General features: G+C 34.0%; 1 protein-coding gene across 1 annotated transcript in view; it reads right to left on the bottom strand.

Annotated features, from left to right (window-relative positions):
* The window catches only part of LOC128228241 (isocitrate dehydrogenase [NAD] subunit alpha, mitochondrial-like), a 37704-nt gene extending 21376 nt beyond the window's left edge, over nt 1–16328 (bottom strand). The window contains exons 1-7 of the mRNA XM_052939418.1: nt 16233–16328; nt 11093–11140; nt 9956–10039; nt 5813–5985; nt 4265–4394; nt 3598–3731; nt 1723–1825 (exon numbers count right to left, since the gene is read on the bottom strand). Of these exons, the coding sequence (XP_052795378.1) occupies nt 1723–1825; nt 3598–3731; nt 4265–4394; nt 5813–5985; nt 9956–10039; nt 11093–11140; nt 16233–16274 (714 nt within the window). The 5' untranslated portion in view covers nt 16275–16328. The remainder of the gene's footprint in view (nt 1–1722; nt 1826–3597; nt 3732–4264; nt 4395–5812; nt 5986–9955; nt 10040–11092; nt 11141–16232) is intronic.
* Nucleotides 16329–16687: the final 359 nt, after the last annotated feature.

Genomic DNA, 16687 nt, shown 5'->3' with positions numbered 1-16687 from the left:
GCTTCATAATTGGATATTTCGAATTATGGTCCTTATTGTATGAGTTTCCCTATAGTATATAACTAAGTGAATTTGGTCAATGTTTGACAAATTCATGGGCCATAATTTTGGATTAAATAAATGGTGCAATGTGCTTGTTTATAAAAAACAAATTGGATAATATCCTCATCACCATTTGCTAAGAATTGGGGGAAAAGGTGTGAGAGACCAGTCAACGTGAATATGGTCAAACATTGACAATTTAAGGATCATAACTCCAGATCAAATAGTATGATCTGGCTGTTGACCAATCTTGTTTGAGATATGATGCCCTTAAACATTGTAACCCATTGTACTACAGTCTGGAGTTTAGTCCAAGAATGCAGTTATGTATGATGAAGTCAAGATGTTATGCCAATTAACATTGTAAAAATATCTGGCTGATCAAACTCAGTCAAGATATTATGCCAACATACATTAAATTGTAGAGAGTGGATATGAAAATGATGCTTTGTATGATGACGCAGATGACAACAACAATGCCTGACATGATTCCTATATGTCTGCCATGCTATTCAGGCAAAAATAACAAAAAAGCCTCTCTTTCAAGCTTAAGAAAAAAAAAATTGTCCTAAAATTTGTATTCCTATCAAAGCCATTGATACAGTTTTAAAGCCTGCTTATTTTGTAATTAAGTTCTATTTCATTTAAAGGATTACATGCAATGGGTTTCTTAGCAAAACTCACATAGAATTTAAAATGTTTCCATGCATTCAATGGTGTTGTTATTCATTTTCTTCATAAAAATTAACAGTTCTAACCTACCTATGCAGGCAATCCTTTTCCACGGCAATGTTGCAAAAACATTGCCAACATATGTAAACAAAGACGCCAAGGTTGCTTTAGGCCCTTAATGTCAGTCAAAAAGGTGGAAATTGGAAGCAAACTGGCATGTCAATAATAATAACAAGTAATGTAACAAACAAAAGTAAGCCGGTAACTTCTTTTTAATCAATTAAGAATTAAACAAGATGCCAACAGGTGACTCGCCAAGCCCGTCAAAAGGGCCTTTGAGTCACCCACAAGACATATTGATCCTTCATGGAATTGCAAAACCGATTCACATGGATATTTTTAGCCCTCAAGATTAAGGTTAAATTTAAAACAATAATTCATCCTTTTCTCAGTAAAAGAAGTTCAAATATAGTTGCTTTCCTTTTGCTAGTTCATTTATGCAAACCAAACTTTGCTTCATAATTGGATATTTCGAATTATGGTCCTTATTGTATGATTTTCCCTATAGTATATAACTAAGTGAATTTGGTCAATGTTTGACAAATTCATGGGCCATATTTTGGATTAAATAAATGGTGCAATGTGCTTGTTTATAAAAAACAAATTGGATAATATCCTCATCACCATTTGCTAAGAATTGGGGGAAAAGGTGTGAGAGGCCAGTCAACGTGAATATGGTCAAACATTGACAATTTAAGGATCATAACTCCGGAGCCTGAATATAGAGATGCTTCTATATTTTCAACCAAAAAGTTTAAGTTAAATTTCAAAATGTCATACTTCAATTTTATGACACAAGATATTTTTCAAAGAAGAATGCATAACCAAACAACAGGATTGAGGAAAGTCTGTGTTCATTTTGTCACAAAGAAGACCTTGGAAGGATTGGGAAATATTCACAAGTGAAGCCAAACATATATGTGATGTTCTTGTTTTGACACGACTTACGTTCAAGCACACTGTATCCAGATACATCTCCTTGAATTTAATGTCCTTGTTCTTCTCAGCAACATGCCGACAGCACTTCAAAAACAAGCCGTCAGACATCCTCCTGTAAGTTACATTGTAAAGATCTTTAAAGATTATAACATTTTATGACATGATTGTATGCAGTGAGGATACATGTTTTCAAAATTGTCAGTCACATGCCTTTGTTCATTCATTACAGCTCATTTCAATGTACCTCCAGAAACATGTTCACAAAAACAATGAAAACAGAATATTATTGTATGTATTACAAACTGATGAACTTAAGTTTTGGTGATAAAAATGTTTGTCAGTCATTGAAATGTACACAATATTGCTTGTATTGTGTTAAACAAATTACAACATTCTGTACCAATCAGCCCCTGGTCTCAACAATTTACTTAAAAGTCAATAAGGCAATTTTGGCCTAAATATGACCCAATTTCCTCTGTCCAAAGGTTTCTCCTTCCTCCCTCCCCCCCCCCCCCCCCCTAGAAAATAATCTTCAAGATAATCAATGAAATTTGATAGTGTCGTTTTTGGTTTAGTGAGCTATACTTGAATTATGGTTGTTTCTTTAGTTGAACCAAATACCAATTCACACATTTGCTATGGTAAGAAGTAAATAAAAAATATGTTCCATGTATTGCTATTATGTGATATACTATACAAATATTAAGATTCCCCCTAAAATGATGACACAAAAATTCCACCTCTAAACGACTGGATGAATGACAGTCCCAAAAGACTTGAAAAATGCCCTTGTCTATTTCAATATACATATCATACATTTGTTGAATATAAACTCCATTTGGAATATTGATATTGAAAAAAGCATTTTTTTTCTTAAAAATATACAAACCAATGTCTAAAAACTTTTCAGGAAGTCTAAATGCCAAATGACAGTTAATATTGCACTTTTTTTAAAAGGATTACTTTTTGGAAACATTTTTTTAATTCACAGAGATTTTTTTCTTTATAAAACAAGAGTTGTCAATGTGACTAATGCCCCCAAGGAGTCAGACAGATCAATGAAATAGGCCTACCTTCAGGATGAGCTAACATTAACTACAAGCATATATATATTAGATAAAATGACTTGACTTGTCGTGAGTGAGCGATGGCCTAAGAGGTCCCAGGGACTTGCACCCAACACACCCAGAGAAAAAGCATCTGTCATGTCACCTTTATATGCCAAACATCTGTGTCATTATATAAAAAAAAATCCCCGCTGCATACCTTAGACAGAGCCAGTACACCACCACCTATACTCAATGTGTAAATATGCAACATTCCAAAATGATAGACCTCTTAAGAGATGCTTTGTGTGGCATGTTATATGAAACGAAAATGCCCTGTACATGACAGATTAACAGCCCGATATTGACCATCTATACTCTATGTGCATATTAGCAGAATTCCATTATGATTAACCTATAAGTGTAACCTTGACCTTCCAGGTAGGGACGTGGGCCTTGCACAAGCCACATTGTCTTCATGTGCCAAACTTCTGTTCCAGGTTATTTTAAAATCCCTATGTGTATGACATATTAACAGCCCAGAAATGACCGATTTTTCTCTAAGCGCATTCAATAACTATCAACCTGTAAGTGTAATCTTGACCTTCAGGGTAGGAATAAGGGTTATTGTGCATGACATGTTGTCTTCATGTGCCTAACATTTGTGCCAAGTCTAGACACTACAAAAACATATGAACAGACAGACAAATGCACAGTGAATATGCCCATCTTTGGAGCATACTTTTTTCCCCATCAAGTAAGATCTGTAGAATATGATTTTGAGCCCTTAAAATGTAAACTTGTGAAATACAAGCTGTTAGTTCCTGTATATACCCACATGATGTTAGCCTTGTGGACGGCAGTGACGGTCGAGCGGTTATTGTCCCGGGCATACTTGAAGGCGTACTCTGCCACCCGCATCGACGCATCTTCCGTGATGAGCTTGATGCTCTGTACCACACCATCAACAATCTACACAGGAGGAAACAACAAGTATACAACAGTAGAAGCATGTATGAAGGTGTTGGAGATCATGTACAGTTTTCACACACATGATTGACTTTTTTGAACTTTCATGAGACAATTAATAGTCAGAAGTATGGGCCTTGCTACACACATGCCAATGGTCACTAGTAATATGTGAACAAATTTGTTCAAAATATCATAGACGGTTTTTCACTCCAAAAACATAAAAAAACAGGATAAAAATGTACATAATATTTATATTAAGAAATCCCAATTATCCCGAGAATAAATCTTAGTATTTAAAATTATTCAATGCATATGGTAATATCTGTTCAGGGTTTTTTCCCTATCATATATGTTGTCCAGTAAACTATATCTTGCCAAACTGGGGGTCTCTGGTAAAGTCCAAATGATGGACATTTACTTCAAAGTCCCTGGCTTCAAAATAATGTCAGGGACTCTGGTTTTTGACATTTGGGAAATCTCTGATTATTTTAATTAATTTCGGATCGGAGTCAGGTATGAGAAAGTTCACATACTGTGTGTTCTATACCACTGTATTCCCCCTCTGTGTTTTCCCGAATGGTGACCAGGTCTACATCATCATATGGAGTCTTGAAACCCTCGATTGACTTGCAAGGACGCACATTGGCATACAGGCTAAAAGCTCTAAAATTAAATTTGACTCAGTGAAACAATTAAACTAATCATAAGATGTTTTTTGAAACATTGTGAAATGTTTATTCATGACATATCAATAAAAATCAATACAGCTTAAATCAAACATACACCTTGATTAAATCTGCTGTAGTTTCATACCAAGACGATTACCAATAGAAGATATTTTTTGTAAGCTGTTACATGCTATGTTGTATAATACATTGAACACTGACATGATACTACAATTTTTGACAGACCTTTAAACAGCTCATTATTAAGCAATGAAAATATGATGAATAAACCTCTGGAAATATTTTTCAGATAGGCATGTTTAAAATGTCAATAAACCAATTACAAAACTAATGAGGAAACATCAAACAAATATTGATATTCATTCTCATTAGCATTTCAACATTAATTATCAATAAAATACTCCTCAGAAATTAAGAATATTGACAACATCATTTCATTTATATCCTCTCTACATCAATGGCATTTATCTTGATGAGATAAAAACAGTGGTATGTTTGTTTGAACGGAATGTTAAATTCTGCTTCAATGGCTTTGGGTGATAAATCACTTCTATGACTGACAGTTCCTGTCCACAAGGTTGATGTAGGAATACTTATACAGAGACAAATGTACAAGGAGTGATAGGTTAACATTTAAAGATATTTTAATATTATTTCACTTGAACAAAAATGGATACTGATTTAAGATGGAGAAATATAATAATTCAATTTAAATGCAGTTTTATTCATTTAAGCTTCTGCTAATGTTAGTTTCAATGTATTGATTTTAACTAGAATTCTGTGATTCAAATGTGTCGCCAGTCCAGAAAGCATTACTTTTTGTAAAGGTGATTTGGCTTGACCATGACTTTTTGATCCCAAAAACAATGATAGGGGTCATCTACTGACCATGACCAATATGCATCCCAAGTTTGAGGACTGTTCAGTGTTCACCAAGTTTTAAATTAACAGAAATGAAAGCCATGATTCACAAGTGCATACAAAATTTATGGTGAAGCATGTTACATTCTAACAATGTCCACATGTTTGGTTCAATTCATTACTAAAAAGTTCTTTTAACTTCAATGTGAGCAGACCTTATAGAGAAAAACAAAATGCAAACTACGTGGATTGAAAAGCGAGCAATTAAAATCCCATGTTACATTGCATATCAAACAATCTAAAAAAAAATTCCACTAAAATATTATTCACATAATGGAATGTTTGATACTTATTATGGTGAATTTAGCTTGAAGTTGATGATGCTATGTTTACAAATATGTTTGTGTAGTATAAATAGCCAAGTTCCAAAAATTAAACCAGAGCCAAACAGAATGACACTATTTATTTCAGAGAGCCAACCATTTAACTTCTCCTTTCCCGACAACACATATGCATTACAAACACACTACTCACTTCCTGAGAGCAAGGTTCAATGACCTGTGACCCTTGCCAACGGGTGTGGCCAGGGGCCCTTTGAGGCCGACCTTGGTGACGGCCATGGAGTCAAACACCTTCTGTGGGAGGTGGAAGTTTCCGTCAGCTCCCTTCACGGGCGTCACATCAACCTCCTCCCAGTCTATAGGAGCCTGTAACACACAAACATTATGAATGGAAATAAAGGGAAGTTAGTTTAAAGCTACGGTTACTGCACAAAACTATCAAGCATAACAACAGTATGTGTGGCAAGGATCTGGTGACTTACAGGTGTGTTGCTAATTTAACATCTTCCTATTGAGAATGCAGGGGCATAGCTAGCCCTCTATTCATGTAGATTCATAATTATGGTAGGTGGGTCCAGTCACATGCCCCCTCAGAAAATTTTGAAAATCATGGTGCAATCTGGGTGTTCTGAGGTGCTTTATTTAGTACTGGAAAATGGACAGTTTTAGGATCATGTAGTCAAGTATGCATACCGCAATTTTGGGTGATTTTTTTATTTGATTTTTTGTCAATATCATGTTGTTTCAGCCGCATACTCACATGTAGGCAGCTACGGGCCTGGCATGTGAATATGAGATGTTATATCAACACAAGTAATATACATGTAAGCTTGCAACAATAGAATCATTTTTGGCTACAGCTGTTACCTACAAATCTTTTCAACTGCAGAAGAAACATCAATCACCTTAATGAACAGTCACATTTCAAATAGCTTCAAGCCTTGGTAACACCACAGATTTGTTCAAGGAAGAAACATTTTATCAATTTTGAATAGGGGTTATAAATTGAAGGCTGACAGGACAGGTCAGCAATCATTCATATTATAATTTATAATAACAGAACTGCTTATTTGAAACACTGATGAAGATGGGGCAAAAACAATCAAAATGATGTGTGAGATGAGATGTTAGGCAAATCTTTAACAACTTTTAGATGACAAAGATCTATAACAATTAATTTCTGCATAATAGCATAATTAAACTTTGTTGTCTGATGCTGAAAGTTAAGTTATGTTTAACAAAAAAAACATTTTGATTTACATGAATTCAACCTCGGTTTTTGCAATACATAATCAAACAAGAGCCATCGTAAGACAACGCGCTCGACTTCGCCGCTTTGATTTAGAAGTGAATACAATAACAATGTAATATTACCAAGTTTGGTCTATTTATGTCAAACCTAACTAAAATTATTCAATACATAAGGTAACTTTGATGCTGCCCTCCCACCAACCGAAAAATGACGCAAGTCATTCAAATAAATTGATTTCCCATTATGAAAATGTGGTAAAAAATATACAAATATGCCTTTCAAAAAAAATAAAAATAAAATTTAAAAAAAAAATAATAATAATAAAAAAAATCAATGACCATATAGTATAGCCCTCCTTGTTTTCCCTTGGTAAAAAACTGTTTAAGAATGTAAAAATGTGCCTGTCAAAAGATATATAATTTTTTTATATATATATTCAAGGGACATAATTTGTATTTAGGGTTAAAATGGAGTTATGTTTCTTGTTGTAAGATGGTCGTAAATAATTTTGAATTTTATTAAGTGCATTGAATGAAAGGTATAGAAGTTTTTTTATTAAAATCCCAACTTGCCCTTAACTTTTACTTGCCTAAAACTTTAACCTAAGTCAATCAGGGGCCATAACTTCTATTAAGGATATGGAGTTATATAACCTCATTGAGTGATGGTCCTGAACAATTGTGTGAAGTATTAAGTCAATTGAATGAAGGGTATAGAAGTTATTAATAAATATCCCAACCTGCCCTAAAACTTTAACCTAAGTCCAATAGTCAATCAAGGGCCATAATTTGTAAAAAGATAATATGGAGTTATCTAACCTCATCATGTGATGGCCCTGAACAACTGTGTGAAGAATTAAGTCAATTGAATGAATGGTATTGGAGTTTTAAGTGAAAATCCTAACTTGCCCTAAAACTTTAACCTAAGTCAATTAGGGGCCATAGCTTGCATTAAGGATAATATGGAGCTATGTAACCTCATTGGGTGATGGTCCTGAACAACTGTGTGAAGTATTAAGTCAATTGAACAAAGGGTATAGAAGTTATTAATAAATATCCCAACCTGCCCTAAAACTTTAACCTGAGTTTCATAGTCAATCAGGGGCCATAATCTGTGCAAAGAATAATATGGAGTTATCTAACCTCATCATGTGATGGCCCTGAACAACTGTGTGAAGTATTAAGTCAATTGAATGAAGGGTATAGAAGTTATTAATAAATATCCCAACCTGCCCTAAAACTTTAACCTAAGTCCAATAGTCAATCAAGGGCCATAATTTGTAAAAAGATAATATGGAGTTATCTAACCTCATCATGTGATGGCCCTGAACAACTGTGTGAAGAATTAAGTCAATTGAATGAATGGTATTGGAGTTTTAAGTGAAAATCCTAACTTGCCCTAAAACTTTAACCTAAGTCAATTAGGGGCCATAGCTTGCATTAAGGATAATATGGAGCTATGTAACCTCATTGGGTAATGGTCCTGAACAATTGTGTGAAGTATTAAGTCAATTGAACAAAGGGTATAGAAGTTATTAATAAATATCCCAACCTGCCCTAAAACTTTAACCTGAGTTTCATAGTCAATCAGGGGCCATAATCTGTGCAAAGAATAATATGGAGTTATCTAACCTCATCATGTGATGGCCCTGAACAACTGTGTGAAGTATTAAGTCAATTGAATGAAGGGTATAGAAGTTATTAATAAATATCCCAACCTGCCCTAAAACTTTAACCTAAGTCCAATAGTCAATCAAGGGCCATAATTTGTAAAAAGATAATATGGAGTTATCTAACCTCATCATGTGATGGCCCTGAACAACTGTGTGAAGAATTAAGTCAATTGAATGAATGGTATTGGAGTTTTAAGTGAAAATCCTAACTTGCCCTAAAACTTTAACCTAAGTCAATTAGGGGCCATAGCTTGCATTAAGGATAATATGGAGCTATGTAACCTCATTGGGTGATGGTCCTGAACAACTGTGTGAAGTATTAAGACAATTGAACAAAGGGTATAGAAGTTATTAATAAATATCCCAACCTGCCCTAAAACTTTAACCTGAGTTTCATAGTCAATCAGGGGCCATAATCTGTGTAAAGAATAATATGGAGTTATCTAACCTCATCATGTGATGGCCCTGAACAACTGTGTGAAGTATTAACTCAATTGAATGAAAGGTATTGGACTTATAAGTGAAAATCCCATGTTGCCCTAAAACTTTAACCGGACGCCGACGCCGGGGCGAGTAGTATAGCCCACCTATTCTTCGAATAGTCCAGCTAAAAAGTAAGCATGACACACATTAATGATTTCAAAAAAAGATATCTAAACAACTCATAAGAAAAAAGAAAACATGTATAGATAGTTATGAACATGTTCTTAAATGTAATGTACAATGTATATGAAGCAAGACAACAAAGGTAACAGAACATTTATCAATCTTTAGAGTTAGGTTAAGGGGGTATTTAAAAAATTTCACAATAATATCCACAAAAGTAAAACCTGATCATACAATGTATACGTAAAGATAAAGGTTAAGTACTCATTTTAATAATTTCTTTAAAAAAAAAAACACCATAAATAAATCTCCACCTGACAAGTCTGACATCAGTGTACAAATCACAGCAATGAAAAATGAAGAAAATGCCTAAATCATGTGGATCCCATAAACTTTCGACTTTTTCCAGACAGTAGGGAACCACAGAATGTTGTTTTTTCGCTTTTAATGCTATGTATAATTAAATTTGATGTAATGATTTTAAGATTGTTATAATAAGGATACTGATTGATAGAAAAGGTTTTTAGGGAAAAAAACAGTACCTTCTTAAACAAAAAGGATATATCACCATTCACCATGATTTTCTATTGAGTACAACTTCAAGGCCTAAAACCTGAGTTGATATGAAATAAGGTTTTTAATAGTAAGCAGCAAATTTTCCATACATGTGAATGATATAGTAACAGTAAAATAATGCAGCAAATTATCCTACATACTGGTAGCTAGATACTTGTTCAATTAACAGGACACAAGAAAGAAATGTATTTAAGTGAATCTTCATATCACTATGATCATGGTTGTCTTACCCCGGAGGCAGCAAAAATCTTCTGTACAGCCGCCGATATCTCTGGGCCGATGCCGTCTCCCGGAATCATGGTGACCAGCTGCCTCTGTAATGTACAGATATATAAGCTACAACAACATTCGTACCATTATGTTACATGTTAAACAATGTTTAATTCCATTCATCAAAATTAGTCTTTTGGATGAGAAAGCCCTGATTCTTATTCTTATGCTTGGCATTTCATTTTTTGAACAAGCCCTGCTATATGAAATCCAGAATTTGAGCCTGGAAAGCATTTTACCAGTGCAGGGCATGGGGGCTTGTACTAATTTCAACCACTGTAATACACATTTATGATTGCCTTTTACATTAATTAACAAACCATGCTGCCTTGCAAAGGTAGAGTAATCAACATCGAATTGAATTGAGAGATACAAGAGTTATTCAACATTATAATGAAGTTATTTTAATATAATAAAATATAGAACTTAACTATGTGAAGATCAAACATTTAGAAGCAGTTTCTTTTGAAATATAAAATTTAAGTATAATCATTAATCAACAATGCATTTTACTTAACATTAGCAATTTTCTTGATTTTTTTAAATGTATTTTTACTCTTTCTTGATTGACACATTACAGACTTTAAAGGCTCTTTAGCCCTCTGATCTGATTTTTTTTACAAAGACATGAAATAAATTTTATAAATAAGATATAAAAGAAAAAAAAGAAACAATATAATTCAAATAAAATTTCAGCCACCATCAAATTTGAACGTGAGTACTCTTGGTCTTCATTCGGGGACCATATATACTGGGTATCCACAATTCCATGGTGGACAGATACTTTCAGATGAATTTATAGAACATATCAACAAAATTTATTATTGAAATAAATTATTCAATCATCATTGAAATGAAAGTTGTCAATATTTGAATGTTGGTTGCTACTTATTTGATTTAAATAAACATATTTAAGAAAAAAGCTGTTATTTCATATTTAAGAAAATAGCTGTCATTTTTGTTGACAGTTTCTGCTATCACCGTGATGATAAATTTTTAAAAGGCCTCATTCAACTTTATTCAGAAATATAAAATAAATACACCAGCCAAACCAGAGAGTGAGGCTTTACAACAACTACTTCAAATTAGTACTGTACCCCATTAGAGCTATAGTGTCTTCCTGGGATGACAATGGAACCAGGTCTCTGAAACAAAAAAATGTCACGATTGAATTGGATCAGTCATCAAAACTGAACCTTTGAATGAGAAGGCCCGAACTTTTACACCAGTGCCTGAAAAGCGTACTACTGGTGTGGGGCTTGCTGGATTGTGCTAATTAAATTTCATCCATTTTTGAACTCCTCTTAATCTGAATTTGCTATAAGAACTTTAAGGCAATAAGCAGCATACCAGTACGTTCATATATCTGCCCTTAGTAATACAGTGGAAACTCACTAAACCGGACAAGGTTCGGACTGGGCAAAATTTCCGGTTAAGTGAGGATTCCGGTTTAGTGAGGATTTGATGTACGGAGTAAGTTTACTCAAACATAACTTGATTGTAGGCTTAGAAATTTTCTCAGAATCTATTCATTTTGTCCTCTAGGGACAGTTCAATACTTCAACGTTTAGACAGAGGTTGAGACATGATTAAAGCACATGCAAAAGTGGTAAACATGATTAAACATTTCTGCGTTTTTATAATCATCTTTTTTTCCAAGTCTTAAAATAAAACAACTTGTGTAATTTAATGTTTCAATCAATTTTCATTTCACAAGTTTAATTATCGTCTGATTATCGCATGGCAGACAATCCACAGCGCAATCATCATTATTGATTATCGAGTTAACACAACATCACAGGTGCAATATTTAACGACGCACCGGCTGTCAAAACAAAGTGTCAAAGTGACACGCGATTCGCGAATTCCTAATACACAAAATCATTTTGACATGTTTGAACAAATATACGTCCGGTTTTGTGAGGTAAAATTACGTTGACAACTAACAAATTTTCCCATTTTTGTCTGGTATGCGGAATGCCGAGGTTCCGGTTTTGTAGGTATTATTTTACATTGAAAGTAGAAGGGGAAAACCTGGACTCTGAAAAAAGTCTGGTATCCTGAGGATTCCGGTTTTGTGGAGATCCAGTTTAGTGAGTTTCCACTGTACTAAAGTTTGTTTCACTCTGAAAAGAATGGTATGCAGTCTTCAACATTAGCAATGGCACCATGTTGGCTATGAGCAAAAGACGGAAGTCTATTCAATGGGCTAATTAAGTGAAATCTTGGAAATGGACTATTATTTTTCTGTCGAGTTTTAACGAAAAGGCCATAATAAAAGTAACATTTATGCCAATTAATATTTTAAAACAAAAAGCAGGAGATGATTTTATGCATACAGTATTTTTTTGGCGTTGAATTTGAATTTTGCCGGTCAAAAACTCTAGGGGTTATGACTCTATAAGTTTAAACAACTGTGAAGATTTTGTAATTAATAAAAACAATTCAATTGTTATTCAAACAAAATAGTAGTTAAAGTGTTATAAAAGTTTAGACAAGAAAACTGCCAAAGATAGGCGACTAAGTACAATGTATCAAGACTAGGATATTATTCCAGCATTGTATGTCTGAGTGAATAGATGCTTGGATGTAAGGGAAATAACTGTTTTGTTCATATTTTCATCTTCGTTCTTTCTTTTTTATCTTTCAAAATTTTCATAGCTTTTGATTTGGAACTTTCATGAAATATTTGAAGTAGATGTATTTGTTTCAAACTGAAATCAATTGACATTGCCCAGGCGCTTAATTTGAGCAGATTCAAATGTGTAAACAAAATATGGAAAGCAGGGCGTCTCAAGTTTGAGATCTCACTTGTCGAAACCAGCATCCCCCCACTGCCGCTCCCTCAAAAAAACAACTACGGTAAATGTTCAGACACTAATAATTTGGACACGCATAATTAATTTAAAAAAAATTGTGCATGTTTTCTCATACAAACAAAGGTTCATTCATATTTGTAGTGAGTTCAAACATTTCAGCCATAATTTGATAGTTCTCAAAAAGGATTATTGATTTATATTTTTTCTGATCGTATGGTATTTTATTTTATTATGGTATTTTATTACCAGCCGAGATGCAAACGTGGTAAATACAATAGTTGGCCAGCCTAGAGTAAAATGAGATTATTCATTATTTAACTGACTGATTTAATTTTTTATCAGAAAAACGCACTTCGCCTTGCAATACATTACCATGCACCTTTACTATCTATACCGCTCGTTCTCTGATGTCAAACAATGTACCATTTTATCTGTAGCTGACATATACGACACTTTCAATAATGTGTAAATAGGTAATTCCTCGCAGTTGTTTGTTTGGATTGCAAATGATGGTACTTGCATTAGGCGTTATAAATAATGTGTATTAAAACCTGCCATTTAGCATGTATATACGCAAAGATTGATCGAAAAAAAAGTTTTATTTCGGACATGTCAAAAATAAAAAGGCAAACAAAATCCAAAATATTTGCATTATATAAGCAGCAAAATGTGTCTGCTAATTAGAGGATAATAAGTGCTCATCGAGGCTTAACAAAGTAGCTGGTCATGTTAATCTCATGGTTATCTTGTTCCTTTTTCTGGGTGTTGGGGGATTTGTGAATGACAAACCAGGGTTGTGGATTACAATTTTTACTGACTTTTTAGCCCTTATGGACCGAAAATATAAAACATTGTTCTGTTTTTAGGCAAGTCAGGTATGGAACATCCAAAAGAAATAAGGTGCTCTAAAATGTAACTTGGATTTAGAAGGCTGATCCCCACCTGGACAGGTCCCTCTTGTAAATGCTCAATGTGTAAATAATATTTTCCAAATATTTTTTTTCTTGCAAAATAAAATAATAAATAAAAAAACATAATTTTAAACATTTTATTTACCAACTACACTACTCTACCATGCTTTAATTCCCAAGTACATAATGCTACTTACAATCGTTGCTGTTTAAAATGTATACTATTATTAGTGTTAACGCATATACGGACAATGTGTACTGTTAACCGAATTTCGCACCCATTTCTTATAGCCTTTCGATCAATATATAAACCAGTCTATAGAAAGTCTTTATTTAGAAGGGGAAAAACCATCTTCGTACAGTATGGTGTGTTTTAATAGACAGACTTGTGAACCTCTTCCAATGTCAGCAATGTAGATTTAATCCAAAAGTGGTAGAATTTTTAAAACTTTTGCATTTTCAGTCAGAAACGATGATGGATACGATGTAAACAAGAAATTGATGGTTGTTACTATTTTAAGATTTTCTAAAACTAAGTCATGGTTCAGGGTCATGTCAAATGTCGCCTTTTTGGGTGAAACAATCAGAAGGAACATTACACCTGGCTTGGGAAAACTAAAGCTTTTTTTAATTTTAGAAGAGCAGATGATAAATCAATCAGACTGCCCAAACCGGCCTGTGCCGAGTGTAAATCAGACGACCACAGAATTGTGTGCGATAATTTTCGCACCAAAATGTCATTAAATTTTATATATTGAAGCCGGGACCAGTAACAATTTTGATCTTACTCCTATATTGGAAAATAATTAATAACACTTTAGGAATTTATTTCATTACGTTTTGAAAGCATTCTGATATGTCTTTTAGATTAACAACAAATGCTGATAAGTAGGATGCCAAATTTATATTAAATATTTTAGACCTAACCAATCAGTTTTTGATTTTAATCAGTCACTGAAAATCACAAGTGAATATCCCTTAAATTTAATATGTTGCATAAGTGCATTTTTACTCTTGACAACACAGATGCAGTCATTGAAATAAGACTTTTGAATGAACAAGCCCGAATTCTTATATTATTGCCTGACATAAAAAATTTGAACAAGCCCTGCTATATTAAATTCAGAATTTGAGCAAGCCCAGAAGATATTTTATCATTTCACCAGTGTAGTGCTTGCGGTCTTGTGTTAATTTCGACCACAACAGCTGTAGTGTGTATGGGTTAGAACTAGTCTAAAATAATAGACGTGTTATATGGGATTCTTCCAATCCCTAACGTCTAAACGGGAATGTGCAAAAAACGGGGGTGTTTTAAAAATATTGAAATTGTTTTCAGTGAAGTATATTATGGTTGAAATTGATCATAAAGAGTTATATTAATATTTTACCATGTAAGTAAAATGTTATTTTGCACTAAACTAGCATTTAATGCATTAAAACAAGTTGTTTACCTTTCCAATAAAACGAAAGTTGACTGACACAGACAACAATTATGCGAAGGGGAACAACTCGATACAATCGTAATAACTCGGCCTCCTCCGACAAAGCTTCGAGATAGACCTCGTTATACAATCGTAACAGCTCGGCCATGGCCGAAATGTTCCGAGCGATTTAAAACTGTGCCCTGAAGCCTTGCAGGTGCCCTTCATGTATATATCGTTATGTTTTGACAGAATGAAATGAAGAAAAGCTGTCAAACTCATAATTATAAGTTGGATATTTATTTTTTGTGTACGAACCTAACTTCTTGTTTTTATGATATTTTATAGATGCTATATGCTTTAACCCGGAATCCTGATCAGAACAACTACCCACTTTTGATACTGAACAATTTGTACGTGAAGGATTTGCCATATCAAAAATCTAAAAAAAATCTGTCAACGTACAATTATTTGGACTAGGGTTAGAACCAGCCTTCCGGTTACCTAAGTTGATTAAAATGTTATGCTAGTGTTCCTATGGTTGTGGGTTTGAGCCCAAAACCTGGCACGCTTCACCTCCCAGGTTTACTTTCATGGTGGCAGCAGTTAACAGCAGGATTGCCTCCGTTGGCCTTAAAGATGGATGGGGGAAGAGTGTAGTGTGTGTGGGTTAGAACCAGCCGCCCGGTTATCTTGGTTGGAAAGAGCACTGTGCTAGTGTTCCAGTGGTTGTGGGTTCGAGACCTGCACCGGGCGTGCTTTTCACAGGTTAACATAACAGAGATTACAAATCGGCAGATATGTTCCGACATAGCCATTTTGGAAGTTTGTCTGTTTGTGACTGTGAGTCTGTAGATGACGTTTAATTGAAGAGAAATGATTTTAATTGCTGGTCATTTTTATAGAGGCGTCCGTCCCACAAAAACGTGGGGAGACATCCAGTAAAACTGAAACCTGAAATATTTATTTACTTTGTACATGGATTACAATGTAATGAATTAAAAGATTTTCGAATTTAAATAGAAATATTTCTTTTCTTATTTTTCAATAAATTAGTGTTATTGTCAATGATAAAAAGCAATTTACTTGAATAACTTGCAATAGCAGACGCTTGACATTGGACGCCATCTTGTCCTACACGGTGTGTTTTTTCTTTCAGTTGTGCTGTTCGCAAACTTATTTCTAGTAAAAACGTCTTTGTACACGCAGTGTCGGACAGGCTTTATAACCTCCATACACTGCTACTACATTTATTAAACTGTTATTGTTCAAATATTGTCAAGCTAAGTTGCTAGATAATCCACTAGTATTAAACAGCAGGTGTTCAATAAGACTGTTCTGGGGAATCAGTTTTGCCAGGAATGGTGTGGGGTGCAGGACGAAGTGAATCATTACCACATTCATGGTGTGCAAGGTTTTTGACTTGGGTATTTGTTTTAATTATCGAATATATTAAACTACTCGAACACTGTCTGACAAAAACTATTTGTTTCAATACCCTTATTTTGATATTGATAATAAAAAATACATTCTCCAAATAT

The sequence above is a fragment of the Mya arenaria genome, chromosome 3 (assembly GCF_026914265.1).
Source record: "Mya arenaria isolate MELC-2E11 chromosome 3, ASM2691426v1".
Classification (NCBI taxonomy): Eukaryota; Metazoa; Mollusca; class Bivalvia; order Myida; family Myidae; genus Mya; species Mya arenaria.
Note: the sequence above shows the minus strand (reverse complement) of the source record. Positions and strands in the feature narration are given on the sequence as shown.